This window comes from Podarcis bocagei, assembly GCF_964188305.1.
Source record: "Podarcis bocagei genome assembly, chromosome: 4".
Classification (NCBI taxonomy): domain Eukaryota; kingdom Metazoa; phylum Chordata; class Lepidosauria; order Squamata; family Lacertidae; genus Podarcis; species Podarcis bocagei.
In genome coordinates, this window is record NC_138128.1 from 5256731 (window position 1) to 5272823 (window position 16093).

Sequence of the window (16093 nt, forward strand, 5' to 3'; positions counted from 1 at the left end):
CCCTCTGCGTAAAAAGTGTGCCACGTCAGCAGAAACAGAGGCTGTTCTCCTCTAAGTAACCCTTGTGTTCTCTGTGCCATTTTGAGGGTAACGAGTGGCGAACATTTTGGCCCAGACAGGATATTTAGCTGTCTAGGATAAGGTCTGTGGTGCTCCCAATGACACCCACTGGTTTTTGCATAGCCCTGTCTGGATTTTTCTGCATCCGCCTTCGCTTTCTTCCCGGAGTGGGGGGGGGGGGACAGCTCTGTCACCCGAGTCTTGCTTGCTCTAGGCATCCTTTGCTGGGAAGCAGCTCTTGCTGACAGAGGAATGCATTACGCTCCTGCGTAGGAGTTCATTAGCAAGGGAAACCATCAGCGCTCATCCCAAAATGCCTTCCTCATCAAGCTCTGGCGGCGAACGGCTCGAGGTGAGAGCTCAGGGAGCAATCTTGGGAAAGTTGCTCCCTTCCTGTCCTCCCTTCTCCAGCTCCACCATGTTCATCCCTGGCGGCGCAAAGAGACAAATGGCCTTTTGGCAGCAGGGCTGGACCAGCCAGGCATGGACCATGCGGTAGTGGCGTTTTAATGGAAAGCTGCTGGCGACGCAGCAAAGCCGGGCGTGATTTTGTTTTTCAAAAGCCAGATTGTTGTAAAGAGCCAAAGAGATAAGCAGCCTCTTTGCTAAGCAAATGCTGACACTCATCCCCCAATCTGGGTCTGCCCATAACTGCCCTGAGACCTGCAGCTTTAGAGCGGTATACAAATTTTAATCATCATCTTCCCAGATCTGGCAGCGAGAGGCATCCTACGCCTGCAGCAAGGCTTTGTTTGTTCCTACCCCACTTTTCTTTATCAGTAAATTAAAAGCGGCTTACAAAAATACCGTATTTTTCGCCCCATAAGACGCACCGGCCCATAAGACGCACCTAGATTTTAGGGGGGGAAATGAAGGAAAAAAATTTTTATTCCCCCCCCAGGTGCGCTGCGCTACACCAGGAGCTTGGGGCGTGCGGAGCTCAGCGCGCCCCAAGCTTCTGCATGCCGGCAAGGTCTCCGCTAGCGTGGGAGAGCCGGCGCCTCTCCCAGGGCTAGCGAACCCCTGCGCTAATCCAGAAGCTTGGGGCGTGCTGAGGTCAGCGCGCCCCAAGCTTCTGCATGCCGGCAAGCAGTCCGCTGCCGCCCCAAGCCTTGCGCACCCGGCGGGACCTCCTGCCGGGTGCGGGAGGCTTGGGGCGGCAGCGGACTGCTTGCCGGCATGCAGAAGCTTGGGGCGCGCTGACCTCAGCACGCCCCAAGCTTCTAGGTGCGCGCAAGCAGTCCGCTGCCGCCCCAAGCCTTGCGCACCCTGCCTTCAGGGCGCCCGACGCTCCGAGAAGCAGGCTGCTATCCGCAGCCTAGGCAACCCTGTGGGACCTCCCACAGGGCTGCCTGGGCTGCGGAATGGTTCCCGAAGCGTCGGGCGCTCTGCCTTCAGGGCGCTCGACGCTGCGAGAAGCAGGCTGCTATCCGCAGCCTAGGCAACCCTGTGGGACCTCCCACAGGGCTGCCTGGGCTGCGGAATGGTTCCCGAAGCGTCGGGCGCTCTGCCTTCAGGGCGCTCGACGCTGCGAGAAGCAGGCTGCTATCCGCAGCCTAGGCAGCCCTGTGGGACCTCCCACAGGGCTGCCTGGGCGGCGGAATTGTTCCCGAAGCGTCGGGCGCTCTGCCTTCAGGGCGCTCGACGCTGCAAGAAGCAGGCTGCTATCCGCAGCCTAGGCAGCCCTGTGGGACCTCCCACAGGGCTGCCTGGGCTGCGGAATGGTTCCCGAAGCGTCGGGCGCTCTGCCTTCAGGGCGCTCGACGCTGCGAGAAGCAGGCTGCTATCTGCAGCCTAGGCAGCCCTGTGGGACCTCCCACAGGGCTGCCTGGGCTGCGGAATGGTTCCCGAAGCGTCGGGCGCTCTGCCTTCAGGGCGCTCGACGCTGCGAGAAGCAGGCTGCTATCCGCAGCCTAGGCAGCCCTGTGGGACCTCCCACAGGGCTGCCTGGGCTGCGGAATGGTTCCCGAAGCGTCGGGCGCTCTGCCTTCAGGGCGCTCGACGCTGCGAGAAGCAGGCTGCTATCCGCAGCCTAGGCAGCCCTGTGGGACCTCCCACAGGGCTGCCTGGGCGGCGGAATTGTTCCCGAAGCGTCGGGCGCTCTGCCTTCAGGGCGCTCGACGCTGCGAGAAGCAGGCTGCTATCCGCAGCCTAGGCAGCCCTGTGGGACCTCCCACAGGGCTGCCTGGGCTGCGGAATGGTTCCCGAAGCGTCGGGCGCTCTGCCTTCAGGGCGCTCGACGCTGCGAGAAGCAGGCTGCTATCTGCAGCCTAGGCAGCCCTGTGGGACCTCCCACAGGGCTGCCTGGGCTGCGGAATTGTTCCCGAAGCGTCGGGCGCTCTGCCTTCAGGGCGCTCGACGCTGCGAGAAGCAGGCTGCTATCCGCAGCCTAGGCAGCCCTGTGGGACCTCCCACAGGGCTGCCTGGGCTGCGGAATGGTTCCCGAAGCGTCGGGCGCTCTGCCTTCAGGGCGCCCGACGCTCCGAGAAGCAGGCTGCTATCCGCAGCCTAGGCAACCCTGTGTGACCTCCCACAGGGCTGCCTGGGCGGCGGATATCTTCCTGAAGCCTGGAGAGCGAGAGGGGTCGGTGCGCACCGACCCCTCTCGCTCTTCAAGCTTCAGCGAAAGCCTGCATTCGCCCCATAAGACGCACCCAGATTTTCCCTTCATTTTTGGAGGGGAAAAAGTGCGTCTTATGGGGCGAAAAATACGGTACTAAAGCTAAATATTGTTTATTAAATTTGCATACCTGTAGATCTTGGGGCGCTTCACAACATCAAATTACAATATATAAAAAACACAAAATACATTATAAAAAGGAACAAAGACAACCCAATAACCTGCCCCCCCCCCAGCACATTTGGAAGGGCATCAGATGTCCATCAGCCAAAGGCCTGATTAAAGAGGAACGTTTTCGCCTGGTGCCTGAAGGTGTATAATGAAGGCTGCTGCCTGGTTCTAGGATAAGGTCTGTGGTGCTCCCAATGACACTCACTGGTTTTTGCATAGCCCTGTCTGGATTTTTCTGCATCCGCCTTCACTTTCTTCCTGGAGTGAAGAACATTGCTTCCGTCTTATCTGGATTGAGCTTCAGTTTGTTGGCTCTCATCCAGTCCATTACTGAGGCAAGACAGTGGTATAGCACTTCCATTGCCTCACCTGCAGATCTGAGTGTCATTGCCATATTGCTGACACCACAGTCCAAAAACTCTGGATGACCCCACTCGGCAGTTTCATGTAGATCTTAAATAGCATAGGGCAGTGGTTTTCAGCCGTGGCACCCTGGGGTGCCGTGGGCAGCACTGGCCTCTGTCCCTCTTTCGTTCCCTCTCTCCTCTGATGTCCTTCAGAATGTAAGATAAGAAATATATCTATTTGTGCTTTTTTATTTAATAACCAAGTTTTGTATACTTTGCATACACACACACACACACACACACACACACATATGCCGCTTACGTAAAATAGTATTAACTGTTTATTTTAAAAAATAGCGCTAAAAACAGATTTTTTAAAATAACATTAGACTTAAGAAACTTATCAAAATATGGCTAAAATCAAACAGTTTTAAAAACAAATACACGTAATAAAATTACATGGCTGGGTAGGCTTAGCCTAAACAAAAAAGGTTTATAGCAGGCGTCAGAAGCAGACCAGCGAAGGTTCATCTTGCCTCATCTTAATGGGCAGGAACATCCAGAGCACGCTGAAAGATTGATTCCTTGAGAGTGTGGAATGAACATTATGTGGCACTGGCATAGGAGTGTGTAATGTTCTGACTGAGCCCCTGCGCTCCGTATTTGTGAAAAGCGCTCCCTGCCGCATGCATGGCCTTGGCTTTATTCAGGGGCTTGACCTCTCCCCAGGGGGTCGCTTTGTATGGCCAAGCGCACTTTCTGGCTACCGAGCCACTGCCTGGAGCATAGAGCGCCTTCCAAGAGTACAGAATTTGGCCGTCTCTGTGCCTGAGCGTGTCTGGGCAAAGTTACTTGGGGATGCTGGCTCTGGGAGCAAATCTTGGGCAAGTTCCACCCAAAGCACTCTTTAGCCCTCCTTCCTCCATGGTAGAAAAGGAGAAATGTATTTCCTTCCACCCTGGCGCATGCCCGCGGATGAAGTCATTTCCTCGTGTTAATCACTGAGCATGCTCAGCCTGGGGGACGCGGTCATTCTTCCGGATTAATTAATTAATCCCCATTTTTGTGAATGTGGAAAACAACTGTGACTGAAGACCGCTGCTGCCCTGTTTATTTTATTTATTTGAAACGCCGTGCTCCCGCCCACCAGTGCTCCGCACTCCCTCTAAGGCAATGGAGCAGGCCCCCAAACCAATGAAAATACAATCCTGCGTCAACCAGCTGAAAAGCCAGAAATAACCTGTAAAATGTCAAACTGTCTTCACTGGGGGACACCACATTGCGAGAGTCTCCTGGACGCCTTTGTCCTTCTGTCGGGTGGAGGGGGCGGGGAGCGCAGCTCTCTCTGTCCCCTTGTGGCAAAACTGAGCACCTGTTTGATGTGCTCCTCTGGGCAGCTGCGATGGAAACTTTGCCTGGATGCCCCGAAGGGCAAAAGTTCAGGTCTCACCACTTTGTGGGATCTGCCACAGAGCCGGGAGCCAAGGCTGGCTCAGTCGCACCGGAGGAAACCTGAGCAATGGCCTGGGAGTGCGCCTCTCACATGGGATTCATTCAGTGCGATTTCAAAGAGTCCTAGTCTCTCTGTCTCTGTCTCTGGGATTCTTTTGGGGTTTGGTTTTGTTTTCTTGCTTCCCTGTGCCATGAAATATTTTTCTTCTCACTTCGGCCTGCCAGGCGTCCTCCGGCCAAGCTCGGCTGTGTTCAGGAAAAGAAAAGAAAGAAAAGAACCCTCCTGCCTTTGGAGCAGACGGCAGGCAGGCAGGAGTGCTCCGGCCCTCTGCTCCTGTTAACAGCTGAGCCAGGATCCGTCTCAGCCTCCCCTCGCTGCCAGCCGGGCTCCAGCTCCAGCTTTGCCTTATGATCCATTTCTTTTTCCGAACCGCAAAGCAGCATTTCCTGACTTAATCTCTCTCTCTCTGCTGCTGCTGCTAAGGGAGTTGCAAAATTCCCAGCGCCCCGCCGTGTGCCTCAAACGTTCCTGCTTATCAGGGCTGCTTCTGGAGCCCCCAAAACGCTGAGAGAAGCCCCAGATCCCTCCCACCCCGTCCTTCCTCGGGAACCCCGGGCGGCTAGAAACCAGTGTCTTGTTTCTCTGTATTTCCAGATCTGTAGAACTCTGCATGCCCAGTGGAAGCTCTGCTCTCGATTCTGACAGCTGCATGTTCTTCCTGGCCTCCCTGAAATGCAACTTAACTTAAGAGTTAAGTATAGCACACTTAAGCCGGTGCGGCAGAGCGGTTAGAGTGTCGGACTGGGACCTGGGAGATCAGGGTTTGAATCCCCACTTGGCCACGAGGCTCGCTGGGTGACCTTGGGGCCGGTCGGTGCCTCTCAGCCTAGCCTACCTCACACAGTTGCTGTGAGGAAGTAAATGACAGGGGTGGGCAAACCGCAGGTGCTACCGTGAGCTCCTTGGAGGAAAAGGTGGCATATTGTTGTTTCATTGTTTAGTCGTGTCCGACTCTTCGTGACCTCCTGGACCAGAACACGCCAGGCACTCCTGTCTTCCACTGCCTCCCTCAGTTTGGTCAGACTCATGTCGAGAACACTGTCCCACCATCTCATCCTCTGTCGTCCCCTTCTCCTTGTGCCCTCCATCTTCCCAACATCAGGGTCTTTTCCAGGGAGTCTTCTCTTCTCATGAGGTGGCCAAAGTCTTGGAGCCTCAGCTTCAGGATCTTTCCTTCCAGTGAGCACTCAGGGCTGATTTCCTTAAGAATGGAGAGGTTTGATCTCCTTGCAGTCCATGGGACTCTCAAGAGTCTCCTCCAGCACCATAATTCAAAAGCATCCATTCTTCGGCAATCAGGCTTCTTTAAGGTGGCATTAGTGCAATGGTAAATATAAATAAATAAACTCCCCCTCCCAACCAGTGTAGTGGTACATTCTCCCTCTACACTCGCCCCCATTTTAGTCTTTTGCATTTGAAGGACTGTGCCACTGTGAGCTCCTCGTGGGTAGGAATCAGCCCGCCTGATGCACTCCTTGATTGTCTAGTAGGAAGGCTCCAGGCCCAGCGATATGGCCGCTTTCTTCCTAATCGGCAAAGTTTTGTTCATATCCTGACACACTTCTGCACCAAAGGGATTGTTGGGGAGGTGGTCTGGCAGACACAAATCCCTGATAAGAACAGGAGGATAACCAGAGACCAGGCCAGGGCAGGAAAAGTCTGCTCTATCCGTGCTGCTTGGTGTTGTTTCTAGAGTGCAGGGTTCAACCCCGGGGTCACCTTGGGAAGACGTATCTCAGCCTCACCCGTCTTTTCTTCCTCGAACCCTGTTCACCTCTGGCCCCTGGAAGGGGAAGGGAGAACTAGAGGACTCCACAGATCAGCTCAGGAGCTGCGCTTGGGTCAAGGGCTACTGTATTCGGCTCTCCCAGCTCCCCTAGGGACAAGCTGCTGCCATTCTGACCTCAGATTTTTCATCTATGAAACAGGGACAACGGTGACCTCAAGTAGGGATGAACAGATCAGCTTAAGTCTGCCTCGTCTTGTTTCCACTCACGCTCAGTCACAGATCTCTTCCGATCCATTTTCTGCGGGCTTTGTGAAAGAATGCGTGGAAAGGCTCACGTTCAAATTGTGCACTTTTTCGTACACACGCTCCCGCCCCCCAAAAATATACGTATCTTTCCATGCGCATCTCTGTCAAACATGCATTCTGTATAAATGTAAAAATATGGATTACTTTGCACACTTTTTGCGCACCCAAACTGCACTGCAAACTCTGGGAATGTCTGTGATCTGATCAGGGCAGGGAGCAACTTTGGGGCCCACAGGCTGGGTCCCTAACTTCAATTCAATTGACTGTGAAGTACCTTGAAGAAGAAGAAGAAGAAGAGTTTGGATTTGATATCCCGCCTTTCACTCCCTTTAAGGAGTCTCAAAGCGGCTCACATTCTCCTTTCTCTTCCTCCCCCACAACAAACACTCTGTGAGGTGAGTGGGGCTGAGAGACTTCAGAGAAGTGTGACTGGCCCAAGGTCACCCAGCAGTTGCATGTGGAGGAGGGGGAAGCGAACCCGGTTCACCAGATTACGAGACTACCGCTCTTAACCACTACACCACACTATAGTATAAACTAGGCTAGAGTGGGAAAGGGGGGCAGCAGGAGGGGGCTGGGCCAGGAGTGCCATAAATGTGGGAGGGGGGGGTCCTTTGACCATTGCATTTCTGCCTGCCATTCTCTCATAAACCACACATGGGCATTTGGCAAAAGGAATCAATGGGCAGTGCTAGATTTCGGTGGGTGTTAAATTTTACACTCAAGCAGTTTGGCTGCCACAGTCCTGTGGACATTTGGTCACTCCAGGTGCAATTGGGAACCTGGTGTGTAATTAATTAATTGTTATTAGCATTGCAGGGGGAGCGGGGCAGACCCCTAACTTTCTCCCTCAGACTACAGCTTGACTGCATCCTTTCCCTGCTGTGACTGGGCGAGCGCAGCATTGAGTGTGGACAGGATTTTGCAGAGAAGCGTTAAACCACAAGGACAGGTCTCTGCCCCAAGGAGCTTGCAGGCACTCTCTTGTGTGCTTCTCTCCTGTGAGCAGGTTCTCCTGCCTGGTTTTCATGTCTTGTTCTTTCCTTCTTACTCCTGCTCAGATTCCGCTGGGCATTTTCTTGCATCCATAAAGGAAGCAACACTGCCACCTGGCGAGGATTTGTTTGCATAGGCAAAATAATTCTGCACCACATCACTGGCAATGCTGATGTTGCTCTGGAGAACAAGCCCCACTAAATGAACAGGTTATAAGAGGTGGGGGTGGAGGGGGGTAGATTTGGGGTGCTGCCAGGACGGCAAGAGTGGTGACGGATCCGACCCCTCAAGCCAAAGCCTCTGCTCCAAGTCCCGTCTTCCAACGTGGAGACAGCCCCTGGGCCTCTTCCTGCCAGCCGTCACAAAAAGCAATTCTGTTTTGAGATAAATAATAAGAATAAGAATAATTTATTATTTATACCCTGCCCATCAACCTCCTTTGACTGTGACATAGAAAAGCTAGGAGAAGGAGAGGACTTTGGGATCAAGGGCTTCTGGGAATCATAGAGGTGTAGAGGTGGAGGAGACCCCAGGGGGTCATCTAGCCCAACCCCTGCAATGCAGGAATCTCAACTAAAGCATCGCTGACAGACGACCATCCAGTATCTTTGGCAATTCTCAAATTATTCTCAAGATATGCTTTTTTGGTCCTCCTTAGCGCTCCCTGCTCCTCCTAATACAGTGGTTCTCCATCCGTCCATCCCCCCAGGCCACACTTTCAGAATAAAAATTTGCTCATGACACACCATTTTTTTTTATTGATACAAAATGCATTGGCAAACAAAAAAACAACTCCAAGCAGTGCTTGATTTATAACATAGGTAAAGGGACCCCTGACTGTTAGGTCCGGTCATGGACAACTCTGGAGTTGTGTGCTCATCTCGCTTTATTGGCTGAGGGAGCCAGCGTACAGCTTCCGGGTTATGTGGCCAGCATGACTAAGCCGCTTCTGGCAAACCAGAGCAGCGCACGGAAACACCGTTTGCCTTCCCGCCAGAGCGGTACCTATTTATCTACTTGCACTTTGACGTGCTTTCGAACTGCTAGGTTGGCAGGAGCAGGGACTGAGCAACGGGAGTTAACCCCATCGCGGGTATTCGATCTGCCCACCTTCCGATCGGCAAGCCCTAGGCTCTGTGGTTTAACCCCAAACCACTAAAAATAAAGATTATTTCTATACTATGCTGTGCTTTACTACAGTGAAATGCTTACCTGTTTCTTTGATTGCCCTTGAATCTTCCTGCCACCCTTGCCACCCTCTCCTGCTACCCTCGCTCTCCCTTTGAGAACCACTGTCCTAAGGGTTCCTTCCTCCCCTCCAGGCTGGTGGAAGAGTTTATGCTGCTGGCAAACATGGCCGTCGCCCACCAGATGCACCGCTCCTTCCCGTCAAAGGCCTTGCTGCGCCGTCATCCTCCGCCCCAGAGCAAGATGCTCAAAGACCTCATGGATTTTTGCAGCCAGATGGGCCTGGAGATAGACTGCAGCTCTGCCAAGGCCTTGCATGTGAGTCTGTGCATGGGAGATGCTGAGAGCCAGGGCCTCTGCGGGCTTGGGGGGCGGGGGCGGGAAATGCGGCTGCCTCTCCCTAGACTTGACAACTTGTTTATTTTTTTTAAAATGGATTGTTTTATTGTGTATTTTAATCATGGATGCTGATACTTTAATGTGTGCACGGTTGGTTTTTGTGCTTGCACGAAGTGCTACATCAATTAATAATAATAGTAATAATGACTCTTGTAAGGGTTTTTTCAGTGGCTAATAATCTCCCTGTGCCGTGCCGCTTTTTAGAATGTCCTGACACTTGGAGAAATGGCTGCCGGCAGCACGTTTTGCAAGAGAGGCGAGAGCAAGTGGTGCCTATTATTATGCTCGCAACGATGATCGCTGTGCAATTAATATTACTATTATTAATGCCCAAGGTGGCGGGGAGGAGATTCCCATTAAGAGTCCAATAAGAGGCTGCCTTCATAATAGAGGCCAGGCTTGAGGGAGGGACTCCCTTGAACCCAGGCTCATTCTCTTAAACCAGCCTTCCCCAACCTGACGCCCTCCAGACGTTGCTGTGCTCCAGCAGCCGGCATCGCCAAGGGTCAGGAAGGATGAGGGAAGTCGGGCAACTTCTGAGACCTTTTCCTTTTCTCTTCTCGCCAGGAAAGCCTGAACAAAACCTTTGGAGCGGACAAATATGCCGAAGCGAGAAAGGAGGTGTTGACCAACATGTTCTCCCGCCCCATGCAAGTAAGTGGGCGCCTCAGTCACTGCCACCGACGTCCGTGTCACAGAGAAAAAGTAAATCTTGCACAGTTCAGAGTTGGAGTTAACTCCTTTTTTTATAGCAGAAATAATAATAATAATAATTTATACCCTGCCCATCTGGCTGGGTTTCCCCAGCCACTCTGGGCAGCTTCCAACAGGATATTAAAATACAATAATCTATTAAACATTAAAAGCTTCCCTAAACAGGGCTGCCTTCAGATGTCTTCTAAAAGTCTGGTAGTTGTTGTTCTCTTTGACATCTGGTGGGAGGGCGTTCCACAGGGCGGGTGCCACTACCGAGAAGGCCCTCTGCCTGGTTCCCTGTAACTTGGCTTCTTGCAGTGAGGGAATCGCCAGAAGGCCCTCAGCACTGGACCTCAGTGTCCAGGCTGGATGATGGGGGTGGAGGCGCTCCTTCAGGTCTACTGGACTGAGGCCGTTTAGGGCTTTAAAGGTCAGCACCAACACTTTGAATTGTGCTCAGAAACGTACTGGAAGCCAGTGTAGGTCTTTCAAGACCGGTGTTATGTGGTCTTGGTGGCCACTCCCAGTCACCAGTCTAGTTGCCGCACAAGTTTGGCTGAGTGTCAGGCCAAGTGAGCCCAGCAGCTCATCCCCGGTGGGTTTTGCTCCAAGAAATCAGTTGCCTTGTAGCCCCTTCAGCTTCCGATGCCTCCTCTCCCCTGTCTTCTCCCTCTCCCTTCTGCCTTCCTAGTTTCTTTAGACAGCACCTAATCAAGCCCACAATGCGTGTGGATTCATTTTTCAACAACCCATGAAAGCGCACACCTCTATCATCTTGTTAATCTCTTAAATTCCCACAATAATCTGAGTGGAGACTAAATGGGCTGTTTTTCTACTGATTAGCTTACGGAACTCACTGCCACAAGGAGTGGCGGTAGCCACAGCCTAGGAAGCCGCCTTACACTGAGATAGACAGTTGGTCGATCTAGCTCAGCATTGCCAGCACTGACCGGAAGCAGCTCACTGGGGTCTCCGTCAAGGACACCTTCCTTGTGGGTTCCAGCCTCCCCTCCAATGGAGGTGGGTGTGGGGTAGGGAAAAAACAACATGGGGACTCTGCCCAGCATGAGAAACTCAGGAACCGAAGCAGGAATGGGGTCAGTCTAGATCCCGGCTCCTGGTGTGTGGCTGTGTCCCACTTCCTCATGGGAATATCAGCCTTTGGAAACTGCCTCCTGCTGCCCAAGCCTCCCCATGGCAAGGGTTTTGCCGTGTTTAGCCAAAGCCCCAGAGCAAAGCAGCCTGACCTCCTGCGGTTTAGGCAGCCGTCTTGAGGAGATTGCGCCTTTCCACAGAGGAAGGCGGTCTGTGCTGAGTGGGCCTTGATTTATTACGGGGCTGATCTTTAGATCGAAAGCCGCTAGGAGCGGGAAGCGCACGGTGCCAAGCACTTCCCTCGGTCTCCGTGAGTGATTGCATCAGGAGATGAAGGATGACTCCCGTTGCGGACGGCAAGAGAGGCAGGTGTGCGCCTGTGCGTGTGTGGCTGTGCGGGAACCCTGCCGACGGGAAGCTGTGCTCCGCAAACAAGGTCGAGGGGACCTTGGACCTCTCCGAGGTGGATTTGGGGAGCCGAAAAAGGCCGATCCCCTGGCTCCGACTCCCTCGCTCCGAGGCCCGTGGCAGCCCCAGCGGAAATCCTTCCGTGACGCGCAAGCCCATCTGTTCAACCGTTTGCCTGGTTCCCCTGCCCCATCCATCACCTGGGCTTTCCCTGCCCCTTCACAGGCCCAGCCGTCCCTCCTGCTTTGCTTTTTTCCAGCCTCCTTTGCCTCGGACGAGTCTGGCTGCAAAAGGAGGTCACGCTCCTGAGTTTGGCAACGCGAGAGATGAAACAGAGCCTGCCTAAAACTCTGGAGAAAGACGACCCATTTTGACGTTCTGTTTCCTTCATCCTAATAATACTTGCTGCTGATGCTGCATTTATTTTATTTTTCATTTATATGTTAGCCCTGTCACTCAAACAGCTCTTCCGTCAGATAGATCACACTTGCATTATTACTCTCCACTCCCGTACCCCCATTTCAGAAAGAGGGGTGAAGAGAACAGGGGTTTCTTTTCTTAGCTGCCCCTTCTGTGATACGGAGGCAGGGCTAAGAACACAAGAATAACCCCGCAGGCCAATGACCCATTTGGTCCAGCATTCTGTTCTCACAGTGGCTACCCAGAACATCAAATCAAATAGTTGGAAGAGACTCAAAGGATCCTTAGCCCAACCCCCTGCAATGCAGAAATCTCTGCTGAATTATCCGTGGCAGATGGTCATCTGACCTCTGCTTAAAAACCTCCAAGGAAGGAGAGTCCACAACTTCCTGAGGGAGGGAGACCGTTTCTGTAAGTAGCTCAGAAGCAGGATCGGAGCCCAAGAGCCCTCTCCCCTCCTGTGCCTCCAACTGTGGCAGCAGAGGTATCCCTCAAGAGTCTCCTGCTCCACAAATCCTCTAGGTTGGTGGTGAGCATTGCCTCTTGTGGCAGCGAGTTCCACAGTTTCACGATGTGTTTTGTGAAGAAGTACAGTGGTACCTCGGGTTACAAACGCTTCGGGTTACAAACTCCGCTAACCCGGGAGTAGTACCTCGGGTTGCGAACTTTGCCCCAGGATGAGAACGGAAATCGCACGGCAGCGGGAGGCCCTGTTAGTAAAAGCATGCCTCAGGTTAAGAACGGTTTTGGGTTAAGAACGGACCTCCGGAACAAATTAAGTTCGTAACCCGAGGTACCACCGTATTCTCTTTTGTCTCTCCTGAATCTTCCAGCGTTCATGAATCAGAGCAGAGCCATCACGGCTAGCAGCCATTAACAGCCTTATGATCCTTCCTGGGCCTACCTTGTAGGAAGGTTGTAAGGAAGACAAAGCTGATGAAGAAGTGAGGCCCCAACTCAGCCTCTCAGCCAGAGGAGGTTGCACTCAGTTAACATTTCCACTGCTAATCCCACGGATGAGAACCCAACGTGCAGCTTCCTTTTCCCCTTCCCTTTTCTAACCATTAGTGCAGCAACGGCAGCTAGCAAGTGCTTAACAATATCCAGCCTCCTCCTTGCCTTGAGCGTCCGTTCTCCAAAAGCAGGCATGCCGAGAAAGCAAGAGGCGGTAGCTGTTCTGCTTCATTAAATGCTTGATGGGCAGTTGTCAATCAGTTGTCAGCACGGCAAGATGGCGGAGGAGGAAAAGCTATCAGAAAAGAGATGGGTGTTCAAGCCCTTTTCTGGTGGGGCGGAGTGGGGTGAATCCTGTTCCAGGCACTAATCCAGCCTTCTCCAATGTGGTGCTGTCCAATGATTTTGGACCACACTCCCATCAACTCCAGCCAATAAAATCCCTGGAGAGACCAGGTTGGGAAAGGGCTGCATTAAGGTGTCACAGACTAGTTGGTCACAGAGAAATGGTGGGGGGGGGCAACTCCCTGGGGTCCTGGGTGCCCGAGCACCGGCAAAATTCCCCATGAAAGGACTGGGCACCCACAAATTTCAGTGCCAGGGCCATGCATGCTGCATGGCACCCACGGACCCAGGCACCCACGGTCACAGGGCCAAGCTGGCACTCCTGGTAAGAGGCAGCAGCTGGGGAACCCCCAGGTGAAGAAGGCTCAGAGCCCAGGGAGTGGTGGTGGGATGGCAGTGGCAAAGAGAAGTCCAGACTCGGAAGGAGAAACTGAAGCAGGCAAGGGGAACGGGTGAGGCCAAGAGGCAGAGATGAGTCCAGCTGGTGAAGAGTCCCAGGTGTCTCCCCCTCCTGCTGCAAGAAGCTCTCCTCCCCACTGGTCTCCCAGAACCAGAAGAGGCATGAAAAGGGCAGGGCAGCAGCAGGCTTCATGCGGGCGCAGTCTCCAGTTGCTTGGAAAAAAGCCCTAGGGGTGAGGGCTGTGGCGAGGCGAGCGAGGATTTTCAGTCTCGGCAACTTGATTCATGGGGATGAGTTGCTGTCCTCTTTAGGCTTGACACCCAGCCAAGTCTGCGGAGATTGTGCTTTTGCTAATAAAGAGTTAACTCCAACTTTGAACAGTGTGATTTACTGCCGGCTCACTCCTTGACATTAGGAAATGGAGACATTTCCACCACCACGTGTGGATCACAAAGCTTTGCCGTAAGGAGCCACTTGTGTGACCGTGCCCCCTCTTTGGGCCTTGTTCTGCCTTTTGCCTCCCCCCCCCCACTTGCAAGAGCTCTGACCCGCCTCCTTTCTCTCCTCGCAGATGGCTGTGTATTTCTGTGCCGGGACCCTGGAGGACGAGACCCTCTTCCGCCACTACGCCCTCAACGTGCCCCTCTACACCCACTTCACATCGCCCATCCGCCGCTACCCGGACATCATGGTGCACCGACTGCTCTCTGCTTCCCTGGGTGTGTTTCCCTGGGGAGATGCCCCCAGCTCCCCCTCCCTGGGGTCAGGCCGGGCTGCTCAGGAGAAGGGAGAGGGGCTGGGCCACTGCATGACCCACCCTGCTGGGTCACACCAACGAGGGTGGCATCCTGCCCAGGGTGGGGCTGCCTATTGGTGTCCTCCTCCTGCATCTTAGGGTTGCTCTTGTAGACCTCAGCCGGGGAGATGATTTGGGGGCTGCAGAGGGGGAATTAGGGTGACAACTCCTTTGCATCCCCTCATGTCCCAGCTACCAGCCAGGAGGATAGGGGGCTCCTGTGCTCCAATCCTGCTTGTGGGAACAGGATGCTGGACTAAATGGGTCTTTGGCCTGATCCTGCAGGGCTCTGCTTATGTTCTTATGGGGAGGTGTTTGGCAGAAATCGCAAGCCCTTGTGTTAACGGAAAAGCAAGTTGGGATCCAGGCCGCAGGCCCCCACCTCCTGGTTTGGCCCCAGACGCAGCGCAGTCCCTGCAGCCCCCAAGGGGGTGAGCTGGCTGCTGCTCCCTCTGCCTCTTCTGACGACCCCCCACCCCCTTTTCCAGGCGATGGCCCTGCCCCAAGGATGGAGGAGGCCGATATCCAGCAGCAGGCTGAGTTCTGCAACGACAGGAAAATGGCTTCCAAGCGGGTGCAGGAGCTCAGCGCCGATCTCTTCTTTGCCGTCTTTGTCAAGGTGAGGCGAGGCAGCCCTTGGGGGTGTGGCGGGGGGGCTTCTCCCTCCCGTTTTCCTTGGGTCTTTTGCACAGCCCGTCTCTGTTGCCTGGGGTGTGGCTGGGCAATATCCCAGGGTCCGCTAGGAAGGAGGGTCTTGTGTTCACTCTGCTTAACACACCCTCCCTGTCTCCCCTCCCAGGAGTGCGGCCCCCTGGAGTCGGAGGCCATGGTGATGGGCGTCCTCAATGAAGCCTTCGACGTCCTGGTTCTGAGGTTTGGCGTCCAGAAGCGGATCTACTGCAACGTAAGTGTCCTCTCTCCCAGCCGTGCAGGCGCCCATCATGACATTGGCTTGAATGTTTTTAACTCGGTATAGATTTTTGATTTAACTGTGCTGTGCTGCCTGATTGCTTATCATCTCCCTGCGTCGTACGTCTTTGGGCTCCTTGGGCAGAGAGGCAGTTTGTAAGCAAATCCCCCGCCAGGCCTGTGCCGGCAGCATCTGCAGCTCCTTGCAGGCCCCAGGTACCCCTTTGATCCCTGGAGAACGCAATCAGGTGGTGCATTCATTTTATGTAGTAATAATAATAGTAGTACAGTGGATGCTCGGGTTGCGAACGTGATCCATGCGGGATGCACGTTCGCAACCCATGTCTGCACACGCGCGGGTTGCGATTCAGTGCTTCTGCGCAAGCGCAAAGTGCAATTTAGCGCTTCTGCGCATGTACAACCGCCGAAACCTGGAAGTAACCCGTTCCGGTACTTCCGGGTTTTGGCAGTCCACAACCCAAAAAAAGGCAATCTGAAGCGGCTGTAACCCGAGGTATGACTGTAATAATAAAATAACATAAGAAGTTATTTGAGTATCATTTCCCACATAAAGGTTGAAGAATTCAGGATGTTCCCCCCACCCCCAGCTACAGAATTTGGAATGCCAAGGACGGGTAGAACGATGGGTTCTTTGTAAAATCAAAGAAAAATGATTTCAAAAAAGAAAAAAGAGTAGGGGCCCCTTTAACTGCTTCTGCAGTCCGTCTTGCCCCATCGTGG

At 53.6% G+C, this 16093-nt stretch overlaps 1 protein-coding gene across 4 annotated transcripts in view; it reads left to right on the forward strand.

The window, feature by feature from the left end:
- The window catches only part of DIS3L2 (DIS3 like 3'-5' exoribonuclease 2), a 195860-nt gene that overhangs the window by 173767 nt on the left and 6000 nt on the right, over positions 1 to 16093 (forward strand). For all 4 annotated transcript variants that reach the window (XM_081190036.1, XM_081190037.1, XM_081190039.1 and 1 more), the window contains 5 exons: positions 9065 to 9248; positions 9897 to 9983; positions 14219 to 14366; positions 14932 to 15062; positions 15243 to 15347. In XM_081190036.1, coding sequence (XP_081046162.1) covers positions 9065 to 9248; positions 9897 to 9983; positions 14219 to 14366; positions 14932 to 15062; positions 15243 to 15347 — 655 coding nt within the window. The remainder of the gene's footprint in view (positions 1 to 9064; positions 9249 to 9896; positions 9984 to 14218; positions 14367 to 14931; positions 15063 to 15242; positions 15348 to 16093) is intronic.